We start from the raw sequence: 16,155 nt of genomic DNA, 5'->3' as shown, positions 1-16,155 counted from the left end.
AAATATGCACATTCAACAATGACATGTTCTAGGTCCTTACATATTCTTAATGTTCCAACGCTGAATCCGAAGTTGCTTCCCTCCCCATTTTAAGGTGTGTCTGCTATTAATCCTGTTTGAATGAGGGAATTTGATTTAATCATGGCAGGAACAATAAATCTTGATCACTGCTGATTAAAGGCTCTGAATAATTCAATTTCTATAGTAAAGACACAGTCAATCAATCACTCAAACAGGAGCACACAATCAGTTTTAAAAAGGAAATGTAGTCTATAGGTTAAGTTTGCTTTGCATGGGAAAATCTACTTTTGGGGAAGCTGGTTCATGTACAGTTCAGCTGAAAGAAAATTTATAACAGGCCAAGTATGTTTGACATTTTGAAATGACTACATTTTGATGTACATTTTTTTTTTTTTACTTGTTTGTAAGAAGCAACATTTTGCATAATTTTAGAGAAAGTTGGCCAATTGGTGACCACGGATGAATTAAAAAAAATAAATTAGGGGGAAATTTTAATCTAATGGAGACACTGTTGCTTAAATTACATGTATGCTGTACTAAAATGAAAATGTGTATGACCTTTGGCCAATTATTGACACCACCTACTTATTTGCATCATTAGTTCTCGCTGCATTTTTTTTATATGATGAAACTCTTCTTTACATAGAAACAGTCTGGGGGTTTTCTCCTGTAGCTCATATGATCAGTTTGTCTGAAAGAAAATAGCACAATTCTATTTAAAGGAAAAAAAGTTTTTTTTTGTTTTTTTTTTGCCACTTCCAATTGATTCGTCATCTAAACTGAAGCCTCCAGCAGGTAGGAAAGCAAAATTTTCTCTCACATTTAAAAAACTTGCATGCGTCTCATTTTTTAGTCATTACAGTTTCTAGTCAAATAAATATGTACAGTAAATGTTAAGTCGTTGCTAGATGTTTAAAATGAAAGGGACAGCAAGAAAATTGTTCAGGTTGAAATCGCTGAAGCAGAATGTCATTGACATTTTTATCATTATTAAAAATAATAATAATAATAATAATTGTCATATGAGTGCAATAAAAAAATACTACTACTCTTAAGAAGCGTATATTGCAAACCAAATATTTCGAATGTGATAATGTGTTTATTTTTTGCAGAAACTGTTGCAGCTGAATAAAATCATAAAAGTATGAATATCAAAAAAAGGCTGGTTGTGTTGTGTGCGCTGATAGCAGGTAACGGTGTCTTCTCCATTATATTCAGTATTTTACCTGTGAGAGCTATCAAGATCATTTTCAACATTTCTCTTTCAGCCTGCCCTAATGCTTACAGTGGTGAATGGGAGGCCAGGGTTGTCGAGCGCATTGACGCCCTGGTAACTTCCTGTGTTGTGTTTCCTTGCTCGTTCAGCCACCCGAAAGAGGAACTCCCCAGTTCCAGGCTCAGAGGAATCTGGCATCAGCAAGACAAACGTGATCATCGTATATACCATCAGGATGACACAAACGTCCTGACGAGCTTTCGGGGTCGCACTCGATTGTTGGGGCATTTGGGCCAAGGGAACTGCAGTTTGGAGATTACTCAAATTAAGGATTATGACAATGGGCCTTTCTGTTTCCGCATTGAATTGGCGCCAGTAGAAAATGATGCATACAATGCTGACAAATTCTCCTTTGTTGAAGATTGCGTCAAGTTGAAAATGTTACGTAAGTCAGCGAGGATTTCTAGATCTTTATTACCGATGGGTATAAATCGAGAATTCTAATTCCGTTCTATGGAACAGTGTCGGGCAAGTTATTTCAAAACTGTAATGCGTTATTTACGACTCATTCCTGTCATTTCAAAGTAATTAGTTACATTACAAGATTACTGTATTTGAAATGTAATGCATCACACTACTAATGCATTATATTTATATTACTCTCACCACCATAGCTGGAAATATGAATTCGATATTCTAAAATTTGCGTTAGCTTACCTTGTCATTATTGCTAGTTGCAACAGGAATCTTGCTGACAAGGTTTCCAAATACTGGTGAATCCACTGTGGAAAGCGGCAGCATATCTCCTAACAAATCACCTAACCTCTTGAGGTGAAAGTGGCATCCCTCAGCGAGAGAGCGCAACCCTGTGTTTTCTTTTCGCTAACTAGACGTTACTATGTTTACGGAGTTTTTGGCAAGTTCGGGGGAAAAAACCCACCACTTTCAGGCAAAAAATGCATTGTAATGCATTGTGTTACTCTCTTTTTGTCATGAGTGCAATATTACTGCTTCTGTGTGTAAAAAAATTACTCTACCGCGTTACAGCAAAAAGAAATGCATTACAGTGCATTACAACACTGCTATGGAATATAAAATACAGTATAGGATTCGGGCTTCTTGTGTAGATTTTGTGTGTTCTCCCCTGTTTCTGTGTGAGTTTTCTCCAGGTACAGTACTATGTTTTCTTCCCACACTCACAAAAACATGCATGGTAGGTATATTGGACACTCCATATTGCCCTTAGGTCTGTTTGTGAGAGTGATCGTTCATCCGTGTGCCCTGCAATCGGCTGGCAATCTACTGCCCAAAGACAGCTGAGATAGGCACCAGCATGCCTGCAAACCTCGAGCGGACAAGTAGCTAAGAAAATGGATGGATGGAATATCATATTCATTTAAGCGGAATAAACCCCTCAAATTAGGATGGAATATCATATTCATTTAAGCGGAATAAACCCCTCAAATTTAGAAAGGAAAAAATACGGTGCAATAACCATAACTAGTAAAAAAAACATGTTGCTTTTATCCGCAAGTAAATAACAGTACCTGATTCACCAGTGTGGTGGAAACTTTACTTCTATCCATCTCAAGGGGTGGCCATTTTGCCACATGCTGTCGAAAGACAAGGAAATCACAGTTGCTCAAGTATCTGGGAACAATCAATCCAGCACAACTTATGAATGACACATGACCCACAACACAAAACAGGTGATGTCATTTTCACTCGACAGCAAGTGGCAGGAAATTACAAAATGTGATAAGGAGGAAAACTGGTGGATTTTGCTGCTTGCTTAATTTAAATTATGTTATTTATAATTTTTTTTGTCAAACAGTGGTGTTATGTTGTGTGTAAAGTAGTGACATCCAGTTCAATTCTTTGCACAATTTTCTTGTATTGGTCACCTAATTATTGATGGTGAAGGAGAAAATTTGCTGTGTTTTAAAAGACAGGTCCACAACAAACTTTATGACATATATTTTAAATATACATAATTTTAATATGGATATATGTTTAAGAAAAAAATGACACTTCGGTTACTTGCACAAAACTCCTGTTAAAATATTCGGTAATTAGCAGGCATTTGCGTGAATATTTGAAGGGCCATGATTGGCTGATGTAATCGGCTGGATGATTAATCGTTCGGGCCATCGTTTTGACTTCATGTTAGCTTTAATCGATGGTTAAGATACCTCAGTCGATCAAAGCGAGTGTAGTCAAATGCCCGTCCCACATCACGTCAATATACTGTACAATTATGCTTTTTTATAACTGATTTTTTTTCTCATGTAGCTGACCCTCCCAAACCCACATTGACCCATGCCAACATCCCATATGAAGGACGTCCCTACACCATCATCTGCTCAGTGACTTACACTTGCCCCACCCACACGCCCTCACTAAAGTGGAGCAGGGATAACCAACATGACGTCACCACGACGATCATCAAAGAAATTCACCCCGGTTTTTGGGAGGTTCAGTCCATTCTCATCATCATTCCCAATGCAAAGGACGACCACGATGAAGTCACTTGCGAGGCCACCTTTTACGGAGGGAGGTCATCCTCTGACAAGTTCACTCTTTTTGTCAAACGTGAGTTATTTCATGTCTTCTTCGAAATATTACAAGTAATTGGTTTGTCTGCAGTTTTATTTTGATATGGTGGATGTAAAAAAATTACTACTTTATCATGAAAACGTCAATCATTTGCATAAATTTGGTTAAAACATATTTTAAGTATAAATAGTATGCAGATTGTTCTGAGCAAAGCTTATGTTTTCAGGCACCAAAAAATATGACCACATCATCATTCCGACTGTAGTAACAGTTGGGATCATTGCACTTTTTGGAGGACTATTCATTGTAATAGTAAAAAAATACAAGTAAGACATTTTAGAAACATTTTTAAGGAATAGAGTGTTATCATTTTTAGCTTTTGTGCTTGTCAGCAAAGTGTGTGTGCTTCCTTTTCAAGGAAGCGCATTACAGAACTCCAAGAGCAATACAGGTGAGTGCTGATGAGAACCCATTAGTAGCTCTGCATTACAATTTTGAAAATTTCAAATGTTTCTGTCATCTAGCAAACGGTACAGGCTTTCAAGATTGTCTCGCAGGTGAGAGACTTTATCTTCGTTGTCCGTTGTCTATTTACATTTAACATAATTTATCCTATTTGCAGGACCCAAGCTAATCATTTGGAGCTTGGCCGAGCTAACCAAAGGCAAGCCGCATGCACGCACACACACATGCACAAACACACAATATTAAGCTTTAATATTAAACTTTCACGTATAAACCACGGGGCATTCTTGTGTACAATCCCTACTGTGCAGAAAGGAAGTTCAGCTATTTATTTATTTTTATTTATAGGTATGCCTCATTTGAATAGTTTCTGTTCTCTCTTCCAAACTGCTGGTCCATTTGCGGCTGTTTTTTTTTTCTGACTTCTGAATTTGCAGGTGTACCAGTTCAGCTGTGAGCTGGTTTACAATGGAACTTTAATCCGTTCAATTACATTTCTTTTAGCTTTAATTTGAATTCAATTAAAATGCTCTGTTATTATTCACTACATGTTGTATTGCAGGAGGCTGAGAGAGAACATGATGCAAATGAATCATTCGTAAGTGACTTAAAAGCAAAGAAAGGTATATGAAAAAAATGGGTTCAACCTTAAATGTAACATATTGTGAATGTGATCCAAACAGGCCAAATACTTTCACACCTGGAGCTGGACAGAAGTTCTGGGAACCTCGTCTGCCATCTCCAAAAAGGTATCAACTTGCAGACGCAGTTTTTAGGCTAGGTGGAAAAGAATGAGAAAAGTGAATTATTCAAGGAGAGGGAGTGAAATGAATCTTTTTCCCAGTAATATTCCATCAAAAAAGTAGGAAAAATGTAATAATAATCAACAATCAATAATACAAAACTAGCTGCATTTGTTGTGCGGATGATGCTGGAATAGTATGGCGTAAGCTTGCTGTCACAGTACTACAAAAAAATAAATGAAAAAATACACTTCATACAGGCTTTTCTATAATAAAGTTGTCCAAGTCAAAATTTTTGTGCACCAAGGTTAAAACAACAAATTTTCGAGGATTAAGTTGGAATTTATGAGTTAGAAATGTAAAATAATAATACTAATTATAATAATAATTGTAATTTAAAACATATGTTCTATCTGGAATATTCCAACATTTTTTTTTAAAAATTATGACTTAGTTTGTATTTATTTTTTTTTTTCTGGTGGCGACCTAAACGCTCACTTAAAAGAGTGATAGTAATTGTTTCTAATGTTCTTTTTCTTTTCATCTTTTCGATGTTGACTAACAGCCAGCCCAGAACTTGCAAGAACAAACCAGTAAGAGCCTTACTCCCAATAATTCCACAAGCCTTAAAGACTCTCCTTTTTGACGGGAGCATCTTTTGACCTTTCACAGGATGTTTCCGATGCTGACGATTACGAGAACACAGGAGAGCTCAACATGTACAGGAACTTCTGAAGTTTAAAGCTCATAAACGTGTATTTACATTCCAGTGACATTGCTGTTTTCATCAATTGAAATATATGCAAAGCTATTAAATTTTTGGCATGTTATAATGTGTATTCGAGAACAACGACCTCAGCCAGGGGTGGGCAAACCTTTTGACTCGAAGGCCGCAAAGGGTTCTAGAATTTGACAAAAGGGCCAGGAGCAGATGGATTGAGTGTTTTGATTACGTAAACCTCATAAGAGAAAATAATGTGGGACATCTAGAAAACATGTGCTTGAATTGCAATAGAAAACTAACAAAAGCATTACAACAGTACAGTATGTATTTCACTACTTATGGAAATGACTCTCTTCCCGATTGAGAATTTCTTCAAGTTCAACATGCAAGATTAAAATTCTAGCAGTTGTATAAGTACACTGAAAAGCTTAAAGTCAAATGCATTTACATTTTAGGTTAATCCTGAATTCGACCTAACAATTTTTGAGTTGTGCAAGTTTCCTTTTTCACTCCACAATTGAAAGGACGTGTGTGGTGAGGGGACGATCACAACACTATCTCCATCACATGCATACACCAAAATAAGGACACCTCCCACTTTCCCTTCAGTTCTCACACCTGACACTTATTTCAAGATTCTGAGAAAAAGATGGCCATTCATTTTTATTTCCCTTTAAAGTCACGCAGCACATTCCCCAATCTGGCATCTGAATTATGCAATATTGTACTAAGGCGAAAAAAAGCTCCGGTAAGTATCAGAAATGTGCAAGCAGGTGCGGGAAGGCTGTTGCACATGTCGGTGGTGCAACACTGGTGGCTGGTGAACAGTTTTTAGCATGGCTTAATTTCTAGAAAAAAAAAAGTACTTTACTTATATATGGCCTGGTTTCTACAACTTGAAACTTAACAGCGGCATGGTAGAAAAGCTTATACTGTAGTTAAACAGGACAGGCCCAAAGTTTTAAGGCCACATCATCAAAGAGAGCAGTGACGCTACTAAAAGCAGGAAGCCTGCTCTTGGTCTACTGCCGCTGTTGCAGTAGTCGCCTTCGCAGCAGCTGATTTGGGTTCCAATGAGACCTTCCAGTTCTTCCGTCTTGGTGCACATCTGCTTGGAGGCACAGCCCTTCATGGTCGTCTTTTGGCCCTTGATGTCCACTGAGAGACAAAGTCGGACTTGTGAGTGTCCTGTGTCATATTTTGGGGAGTTGCACAGGTGGGTTACCTGTGGTTGAGATGCAGTGGTACTCGTTGCCTTGACATTCCACAGTTGCAGTGCACTGTCGCCCATTGCAGGTGAAGCATTTTCTCCCACTGGGCCTGCTCTTGCTGTAATCTGTAAAATAAAATATTCCAGTTGCGCTTTGACTCACTGACAGTTTGGTCGTTCTCACTTGACATTTTCATCTCACAACTGAAAGGTGTTGAGAGATGTTAAATAAAGAGTAAGAAAAAATCTGGTGTATGCAAATGCATGACCTGGTGCGGGAAGGCTGTTACACAGGTCTGTGGTGCAGCACTGGTTGGTGAGTACAGTCCTGCTCACTCCAAAATTGACGGAGGCTTGTGCACAATGTTCAGTGAAGCTGCAGCTTTTCCCATTGATGTCTGCAATAACGGACTCGCCTACACCAAGTAGCACAAGCCTTTAGAATTTCATCAAAAGCCATTGGCAGGTCGTGTCTGTTGAGCTGTACGTCTCTGAATACCACTACTGTCACATCTTGATTATAGAAACAACCAAAATGACTCGAATGTCACACGGAGCAGTCAATATCAATTTTTCGTAATTGATTATCCTAATAATCATTCTATTGGATAATCTTCCCCCATTTTTAAATGATATCCATGTATTTGTTTATTTAGGTAGTTCTTTTTACAAGTTTACTTGGGATGGATGTGAGTGAAATGAGTGGAAATAAATGTTATAATTGATTAACTTTTACACTTACAAAAATGTGCCAGAGCTAAACGGTTAGGCATTGCGAGTAGCATTAGCATGCTAGCAATTACCATATCAGGTCAACAAACACAAACCAGGATTTAGTTTCCACCTGACCAATGATAAAAATACATTACAAATGTAATAGTCTCACTTTACAGACATGCCATGAGTAAACCTAAGAGCTAAGCTGCATGTTAGCAACAACAAGGTCAGTGTGTTTAGACCACTAACTCACATACCTTTACATACATTTAGGTAGTTCTTTTTACAAGTTTACTTGGGATGGATGTGAGTGAAATGAGTGGAAATAAATGTTATAATTGATTAACTTTTACACTTACAAAAATGTGCCAGAGCTAAACGGTTAGGCATTGCGAGTAGCATTAGCATGCTAGCAATTACCATATCAGGTCAACAAACACAAACCAGGATTTAGTTTCCACCTGACCAATGATAAAAATACATTACAAATGTAATAGTCTCACTTTACAGACATGCCATGAGTAAACCTAAGAGCTAAGCTGCATGTTAGCAACAACAAGGTCAGTGTGTTTAGACCACTAACTCACATACCTGAAAACATAATAATTCGGAGTGCACTACACTGTGTTGCCAGTGGGGGACATTCTTTTCTGGTCTCCATGCAGGTGGCTGAGCTTCCAGCCGCACACTCATAACACGTCAACGTGTAGGCTGGGCAACAGAAAAAAAAGAAAAAAAAAACTCAATATCTGTAGTAGGTTGGCAAACGCACACACATACAAACAAAAACTTGCCTTTAGGAAGGAGTAAAATCCCAAGGAGCAGCAGCAGCAGGTGATGCATTGTTCAATGGCATGCAAGTGAATTTTCATTGGATTTGTTTCGCCTTTATGTAGTCATCCTCTTCCAGAAGGAGGGTTTCAGTTACAGCCACTCCCATCCATGCTTCTCTTTACTTGAAAAACAATTTAAAACCCACCAGGAAACATTCCCATGCTAAAAATGCCCGCTATGCTCTATTGCACATGTATTGGTACGCAATCATTCGCAGCCTGATTTTTTTGTCGTCTTTCTAAACTAACCTACAGAAAACAAGATCCATTTAAGTGTCATTTTTGGTCATGCATCAAAGCCCTCAAAATTCATATACCATATGCTACAATAACCATCTTAAAAAATGTTAAAATATTCAGCTGATTCCGCGATGAACTGGCACAGAATCACATGAAAACAAAACTAGTGAAATGTGCCGGGCAGTTTTTGAGCCACATTTTTTTTTCTTTAATGCCATTATCACTTCACAATGATCTTGAAGTTTAATAACATTTCAGCAACCCACCACAAATATATTTTGCAGTGGCGACTACAACGTTGCACATGCAGACTGTGCAAAATAAGCAATAAAAATTCACCTCCTGTACACTAATGTGAAAGAAGCTGATACATAATCGATGTATAAGCGTATGCACGGTACTTTGTTGTAGCAAAGTATTTTTTAAACATAAATACATTTGAGTTGAGTTGAGCGACGTTCCAACTTTATTCAAACATCACATTCATGAAAAGCTTTTCCTTTGATATCAGAAAAGACTTGCTCAGGCTGTTCAAGCACAACAGTGCAGCCACACTGTCCTATGGGTCAGTAACGAACATTTCATCGTGTGGAGGCATGTCCACAAAACTGCTTTTCCCACTTTCCCACCAGTGCGGTGCAGGGTGCAGCTCCCACTGCTAAACTTCACTGATTCCCCTGGGAAAGAAGATACAGTTCAGGTAACGTGACAAGGAGCTCCAAACGGTCCACATTCCTGGGTGCTGTCATCTTTAGCCATCGGCAGCACATCTTTTCTTGCCTCAGGGCTGCAAACATCTCAAAAGTCGTGCATCCTGTTTCTGCCGACTTCTGTGGCCCACTGCTTTGGAAAAGCGTCGGGATTTCCATTCTAGCCCACCAAGCGGCTGTATTCGGAGAGAGCGGAGGATTTTTTGACGCCATCCCAGATTCGAGCGGCATAGTGAAACCTGAAGAGACGAAAAATGAGAATCGGTTAACATGTAAATAAGGCCTCTTGAACCTGAATACAACTCAAAAAGAATTCTGAAAATCAAATGAATCATTCTGGAGAAAGTGTGTGGGGAAGAATAAAGAATAAAGAATAAAGAATAAATTGCAAGATATTACCTAATGCAAATCTGGTCAATAAACACCTTCAAAGAGTAAACCGGAATAACGTCTTCATTCCTCAATGTTCTTCACACTTCCTCAATTTTGTTTTCTACTCAGGGAACCCTCTTCTCCAATTGGCTGACAAATTTCAATAAAAATATCCACCAATTTTTTCAAGCGGACCAAAACTGTGAGACATTTTTGCCAAAATTAGAGTCCTGTTTCAAATGCCGACACTTGGTCAAAAAACTCAACGAGCACAGATGGAGAATAACTGGCGAGAAAGGTAGCATGGGCAACAGATTACCTAATGTGCAACAGCAATGAATTGGTTTTGTATGTGTGTGATTCACAAATGTCTCATAATACATGTAACAGGGTTTACACACCAGTTTTTTTCAGTGAGGATGGTATGTGACAGCTGACAACGGGGCATGGCCATTATTTGGCTGCGCAGCTTGGAGACCATGGTGGCAAAGGAAGGGTGTCCCTTGTAACCCGGGAGCAAGGAGAAGAGGGGATATGTCATTGTGGAACCTAAACAAAGCACATTGATGAGCTACACACACAGAAAGCTGAGTTCTTAAGAAGACAGCCACCTTTATTTTTTCTGACCTGTTTTAGTGAGGTTATCCTCTCCGTCAGTGTCCTGCATGGGCAGCAGGAACATGTTGACTTCAGTTGTCATGTAGTTCTGGCTCAGGCCAGGAAAAATATTGCAGTCCAGCATGGAAAGTGAACCTTAAAACATGTTACATGAGGCGGCACTTGCCCATGATCAAAACTCATACAGTAGCATCTCTTGTGTGGAATGCCCTCGAGGTTGCACTATTCAGCTATCTATCCATTTATTTTTCCCCACTTTTGCATTTGTTCTTCTTGTACTAAAAGTAAGCTTTGACAAAGCACAGTAAATATAAAAAGGGAAGTTAACATACCTTTATATTTGAGGTGAGAGTGTGCCATTAATTTGTCCACCACCAAATGCATGTCCTTTAGATTCCTCGGGCAGAAGTCCTCGCGCCTGCTCTTATTCTGGAGGAACACTGGAAGCAAAAGTAGTGCAAGTTTTTTTTTTTTTTTTTAATTAAATTAAATGCTATTGTAAAGGTGGTGGGCACATAAGTAAGCAAGTCCCACCTATATGCGGATAGTACTCAGCGCCGTCCTCACTGCCAGATGAGCCCGAGCTGTCGTGGCTTGCAGACGGCGTGGAAGGTTTCAGCATTTCAGCCGTTTGAAGAAACCTAACACAAAAAAGACGGCGTATGCTTATATTTTTAAGAGTGATGTTAGAGCCAGCAACAACTTCCCTGCCGGCATGAGTATCAGATGCGTTGACCTACATTTGTAAACAAAACTGAAATGTGTGTTCTATGAAATAGAAATTATTCATTTATTCCTAATCGTGTATTCACTCCATTTCATAACATCTTTAGTCCAATCAGACTGTGGCCTCTGTGTGATGCCATGTCACCTTTCAGAATCTGTAAAACTGAAATTTAACCTATGTTATAAATGCGACAGTTTCTTTAATCTGATACGATCTGATCAAATTTGGCGTTTTTCAGGTCACTGTTTGATTGGTTAGAGCGAGCCAAGTCTGACTAACACAACACGACTGCAGCAATATGCAAACAGAAGGAATGGGTTCATTTAAAAAATCATCTCTGGTAAGTATAATGTACTTTACATGATGTTACATTTTTATCATGTTATTAGAGAAATACTGATTTTTAATTGATTCAAGCAGCACAGTTGCAAGTTGGATAGTGTTTTGTCTTAACAGCATTGATTTCTTGTTTTGTACATTTGCAACGTGACAGTGGTCATTGTTCTTATGAGCAGTCCACACTGACAGCACAGGTGTCAAATCCAAGGCTCTGCCACTCAATTTTAACATACCGGCATATAATACTCTAGTTCAAGCTTCAAGAAGCTTATTATTGTAATACTAATCCTTCTAGCTGGCATAATCTCTCTACACGGGAATTCTCAGTAGATAATTGCATTAATAATAGCACAAATCTAATTGATGCAATGCAAATTGTTCTCAACAAGCCTGGATTTGTCCACGTGCCTTCCTTTAGATCAACATTACTGAAGTTATGAAAGAGCAGAAGACAAATATCCTATCACTGTACAGGAAAAGATGCCCAACATTCCTGAGGGGAGACTTGGTAGGTTTGGAGTTATTGTCTCCCTGTCTATTCACTTTATTTTCTTTTTAAACACAGACACGTCTGGAATAAACAAGTGCCCACCTGTAGAGGTTTAAGTCAGTGAACCAGTCTTGAACCACAATGACCACATGGCACACCGTAAACAGGAAGGAGGCAATCTGAAGAGACTGTACAGAGGTTAACGGGAGGAAGTTCTCTTGTTAATTCAGAATGACCTCATTGTCTCCATTCACAGCTAATATTTTTAGCATTGGGTGGCCTCTAACCTGCATCTCCACATATGTGTAAGGCAGATTGTATTCCGGGGGCAACTTGCGATCGTTGTTGATGAGGTGGTCCAGGATAGAGGGACTGAGCATTGGCTGCAGAAATTAAACATTCTTTTTCAAAGCTTGTCACACTAAACCAGATAATACTATCCTTCCATTATTTTGATTCCCACCTGGGTGTCCAAGAAGATAATCCTCTCCTGCGTGATGAAGAAGTCAATTCCCGTGCTCTGGTTTCCTCCTCGCTCCTTAATTTCTTGAGTTTGGGCTCTGAATACGTAACCCCTGTGCACACAAACAACCAGGTTATTCCCAAGCATCAATGTTCAATAAGCTTTGCATTCAATGAAAAACATTTTGCCGGTGTGAAACCTAAAAAAAAAAACAACCATGCATTTTCTATCGCCATTATTGAAATATCTGACTAAAAATAAATGTGCTTATTTTTTTTCACTTCACTTGAATGGTAATTGAAGGCTGGTGTGTGGGAAAGCTTTTAATCCTGTGGTGACAGGAAGAGGGCATGGTGCCAAATTTGCAATTTGAAACCCTTTGCCACTGATCTCACCTGGGAAACTCTCACTTATACGGCTGAGTTTGTTTGTCTACATTTAAAGAAACCCACACCCAGGTTTGAAATGTTTTATTTCTTGCATGAATGCACTGTCATAAAAAATTGCTCTTTATCAGCACTACAGAGGTTACCCTGCAACTAACCGGGGTAAGCACCAGCAAGCCAGTGAACCGAGTGAGGATAAGCCACTTTCGATAATGGCCGGATAGCTACAACGCGCGGCTTGGTGGAAGAATGGTTGGCATGTTTGCCTTACAGTTCAGAGCCCCAAGTTCAAATCCAGCTCGCTCCCGCCTTCCTGTCTGGAGTTTACTTGTTCTTCCCGAGCCCGCGTGGGTTTTCTCCGAGCACTCCGGCTTCCTCCCACATTCCAAAAACATGCATGGCAGGTGCAATGGACATACTAGATTGTCCTTAGGTGTAGTTTGGTGCTCGAATGGTATTTTGTCGCTGTGTGTCCTGCGATTGGCTACCAAACAGTCCAGGGTGTCCCACGCCTGACTGCTGGGATAGCCACCAGCGAGCCAGCGACCCTAGTGAGGATAAGTGGCTCCAGATAATGAATGGATTGATGGCTGGATGGATAGCTACAATGTCCCTGTGTGTTAAAAAAGTGGACCCGCATGCCAAAAGTGTAACGGAGTCACATGTATTTTTCCATAACTTCCTGAAACCTAGCTTATTTGTGTCCACGGTAGTGGACATTTGATTTGGGGTTATATCATTTGATTGTGTGTTTGGGTGGGATACAATTAATTATGCTTTGCTGAGACAAACTGGACACAACAGTGGACATAAATAAATGGGCTAGGTGACTGGGTCCCAGGAGGAAATGTTAAAAAAGTTCCAACCTCTGTCATTCACCACTTTAATTCACAAATAATTAATATTTTATATCAACAAACTTAATCTCAAATTTAAGTTTCTCTTCACTCTTTAAGCCCTAAAGAAAAAAAAATGATAATGATGGCAACTAGTTTTTCTAACCCTAACGTGCTTTGTTCCTTAGGCAAACTAGTTGTTTATGTTGTCTTTTGATGGCTGGATTTGATGCCACTGTTTTTACAATTAAAGCTATTTACTGACATCCACTGCATAAAACTGTCAGGTCACACACTGCTGATTGCAGGTCACATCCATGTGGTGGAACCAACATAGGAATTAAAGTTAAGTGATTTCATTTTTCTTCTGTTTCCAGCCCAACCTTGGCGTGTCCTGACCAAACATGAATATCATCAAGCATCACTTATGATGTGTGTTCTTTACCTTTGGTCTTCTTCAGGCGTGTTTGCAGATAGCAGAGACATGACAGTCGATTTTCCAGTTCCCTGCAGGCCAATGACGCCAACCACCAGCATATCAGTTTGGTCTCGTAAGTACTGCAGAACAGTATACAACATACTGTATAAACTACTGAAAGCTTAAGCATGAAAGGCAAGTCTATGCACTGACTTCACCTCCATGGCACTGTCACACCAGTTCATCTGCTCGTCCACTAGCTTGATGCTGTGCTTCATCTTCTCTGGCGGGATAAGTTTAGACTGGCCAACCAAGGCTGCATTCAAATGAATACATTATTGATTCATTTAAAAATTTTCTCTGTATTTTTAAAGTGAAATCAATTTTAACTCACGATCTACAGCGCTGCTTGTTGCAGAGGCACTCATTCCTCGGTTCTGGATCTGGTAAACGGGCTGGGTTGGTCGTTGGCCTTCCCTCTCCACCTTGGAGGGCCCAGTACCTGAAGTCTGAGGTATCGGTTCTGGAGGAGGTGCTGTCTTTCCTGTGTCATCCCGAGCCTTCATGAGCATGATTGGCTTGTCAAGAACTGGAGCGCTGCTGACAGGTGCGTTCTGTAATGGCTTGGCCTTCAAAAGTGTTCAAAAAAGAATTACTCACATTCAAACATTCATTCAAAATTTATCTTAAGATTACAAATGCGACTGGTAAATTTGCACAGGAATAATTTGTCACAAGAGGGCCTGCTAAGGTACTGCAAAACTTTTTCATTTGATTATTTTACATTAATGACCAAGCTATTGTGAGTCAGAGCAAAGATTACTACTGCCAAGTTAGACTAGCAAAACACAAGTATTGCATTTGATAGTTACGTTAATTGCACCTTCTGGCATCTATTGAAATAATGTTTAATGTGTGCGCCTTTACAAAAATATATTGAAAATACCAATAATGATTGCACTCTGTGAAACTATCATTCTACTACATCCTATTTATTGTTCATGTTTAACGTGCACAAATCAAAGAAGCGCTCCCAATTTTGTTTTATACATGCTGTACAATGACAATAAAAGACATTCTATTTTATTCTAATACACGTGGCATGTGCAAAGATAAGTTATTTTTAGCCTTCAAAACTTTTTTGGACATATTAAGTGACACTAGAGAGAAATATACTTGTGGTAAAGTAGTTAATGTGTGAATAGTTCAAATACCCTCTCCCCGGGAGGCTTCGCCAGAATGATGGGAGTCTTCTGAATCTGGGGACCTGGTGGTTCCTCACTTCCATCCTTAAAATAAATCAATCGTTTCAGTTAAGAGGGCAGTGAAGCGGACGCCCGAATAATCGGTGTTTCTGTGAAGCGTTACCCTTCGTTCCCGTGGTAGGTATTCTCGATCCCGACTAGGGCCGGACAGGTTTTGTCCCGGAGGTCCGATGTCTCTTTCGCCACGACGTCGCCTTCTCCTGCGTCCCGGTCCATATAAGCCAGGCTGGCTGTGGCCCGATTCTGACATGTTTGTCACGCAGTTCACGGTAATCAATAATTACATACAAATAGCCAGTGATTGAAATGTCCAGTTTTTGGGACACTAGGAAGCGCTGCCCGATTCACACAGAAACAAAATCAGGACTTTGTGTCCCCCCGAATTGTATCGACAAGAACAAACCTTATTCTCGTCGAACATATTCATAACATATCACGATTGTCTCTCGGAATGTTATACGGGTAAAAAAAAACAGCGCCAGTCAATAAACACAAACAATGCCAGCGTTCTGATGTAGGTTTTGAAATTAATTTAGGAGTAAAGATCTTTGGATCGAACGCGTTGCTTGTTAGTAAACACAATTATCTCCAGCCTCTTGATATTTTTCTGTCTTAGACGTTCAATGCCGATGTGTCCATGAATCTTGACGTTATGAAACAGTTTGGAACACTAGTAGTTCCGACACATTTGATTTGTTTTCGTACTGTAATATTTTCACTTGAACAACAGAAAATATAATTCATATGAATAGAATATTATTTTTTTTCTTAACATGTCATTGTCAATTCGTCTTATAAACGCCTCG

General features: G+C 39.4%; 3 protein-coding genes across 3 annotated transcripts; 1 reads left to right on the top strand and 2 right to left on the bottom strand.

Annotated features, from left to right (window-relative positions):
- The first annotated feature begins 687 nt into the window (after window positions 1–687).
- Window positions 688–6,074, top strand: LOC148425515 (sialic acid-binding Ig-like lectin 13). The gene is made up of 12 exons (XM_088410628.1): window positions 688–816; window positions 1,134–1,211; window positions 1,290–1,682; window positions 3,530–3,829; window positions 4,020–4,119; window positions 4,212–4,244; window positions 4,318–4,350; window positions 4,416–4,457; window positions 4,821–4,856; window positions 4,942–5,007; window positions 5,567–5,594; window positions 5,674–6,074. The coding sequence occupies exons 2-12, from the start codon at window positions 1,166–1,168 to the stop codon at window positions 5,734–5,736; spliced, it is 1,140 nt and encodes a 379-aa protein (XP_088266754.1). The 5' UTR covers window positions 688–816; window positions 1,134–1,165; the 3' UTR covers window positions 5,737–6,074.
- A 287-nt stretch (window positions 6,075–6,361) lies between these two features.
- Window positions 6,362–8,699, bottom strand: LOC148425514 (uncharacterized). Its single transcript, XM_088410629.1, has 5 exons — window positions 8,447–8,699; window positions 8,244–8,363; window positions 7,205–7,351; window positions 6,951–7,061; window positions 6,362–6,883 (listed from the first exon to the last, which is right to left on the bottom strand). The coding sequence occupies exons 1-5, from the start codon at window positions 8,493–8,495 to the stop codon at window positions 6,687–6,689; spliced, it is 624 nt and encodes a 207-aa protein (XP_088266755.1). The 5' UTR covers window positions 8,496–8,699; the 3' UTR covers window positions 6,362–6,686.
- Window positions 8,700–9,173: 474 nt separating this feature from the next.
- Window positions 9,174–16,133, bottom strand: LOC148425513 (nonsense-mediated mRNA decay factor SMG9-like). Its single transcript, XM_088410740.1, has 13 exons — window positions 15,453–16,133; window positions 15,299–15,373; window positions 14,479–14,713; window positions 14,303–14,400; window positions 14,112–14,224; window positions 12,445–12,556; window positions 12,269–12,364; window positions 12,084–12,169; window positions 10,960–11,066; window positions 10,758–10,865; window positions 10,435–10,560; window positions 10,209–10,356; window positions 9,174–9,674 (listed from the first exon to the last, which is right to left on the bottom strand). Exons 1-13 carry the CDS (start codon window positions 15,597–15,599, stop codon window positions 9,596–9,598), a joined length of 1,530 nt encoding a protein of 509 aa, XP_088266866.1. The 5' UTR covers window positions 15,600–16,133; the 3' UTR covers window positions 9,174–9,595.
- Between the last annotated feature and the right edge of the window lie 22 nt (window positions 16,134–16,155).

This window comes from Hippichthys cyanospilos, chromosome 3 (genome assembly GCF_059441005.1).
Source record: "Hippichthys cyanospilos isolate Australia breed blue-spotted pipefish chromosome 3, RoL_Hcya_1.0, whole genome shotgun sequence".
NCBI classification, from domain to species: Eukaryota; Metazoa; Chordata; class Actinopteri; order Syngnathiformes; family Syngnathidae; genus Hippichthys; species Hippichthys cyanospilos.
The sequence above is the reverse complement of the archived record's forward strand: the minus strand, read 5'-3'. Positions and strand labels throughout refer to the sequence as shown.

Bases quoted from the DNA above. Each gene is read 5' to 3' on its own strand.
- LOC148425515 (XM_088410628.1), top strand. From the start codon at position 1,166: ATGAATATCAAAAAAAGGCTGGTTGTGTTGTGTGCGCTGATAGCAG. The intron at 1,683-3,529 runs GTAAGTCAGCGA...TTTCTCATGTAG, and splicing joins CGTCAAGTTGAAAATGTTAC to CTGACCCTCCCAAACCCACA. The intron at 5,595-5,673 runs GTAAGAGCCTTA...GACCTTTCACAG, and splicing joins GAACTTGCAAGAACAAACCA to GATGTTTCCGATGCTGACGA.
- LOC148425514 (XM_088410629.1), bottom strand. From the start codon at position 8,495: ATGCATCACCTGCTGCTGCTGCTCCTTGGGATTTTACTCCTTCCTAAA. The intron at 7,352-8,243 runs GTATGTGAGTTA...TACTTGGTGTAG, and splicing joins CCGAATTATTATGTTTTCAG to GCGAGTCCGTTATTGCAGAC. The intron at 6,884-6,950 runs GTAACCCACCTG...TTTGTCTCTCAG, and splicing joins CCACTGCATCTCAACCACAG to TGGACATCAAGGGCCAAAAG.
- LOC148425513 (XM_088410740.1), bottom strand. From the start codon at position 15,599: ATGTCAGAATCGGGCCACAGCCAGCCTGGCTTATATGGACCGGGACGC. The intron at 14,714-15,298 runs GTATTTGAACTA...ACACTTTTGAAG, and splicing joins CGAAGCCTCCCGGGGAGAGG to GCCAAGCCATTACAGAACGC. The intron at 9,675-10,208 runs GTGTGTAAACCC...TCGTCTCTTCAG, and splicing joins ATCCTCACTGAAAAAAACTG to GTTTCACTATGCCGCTCGAA.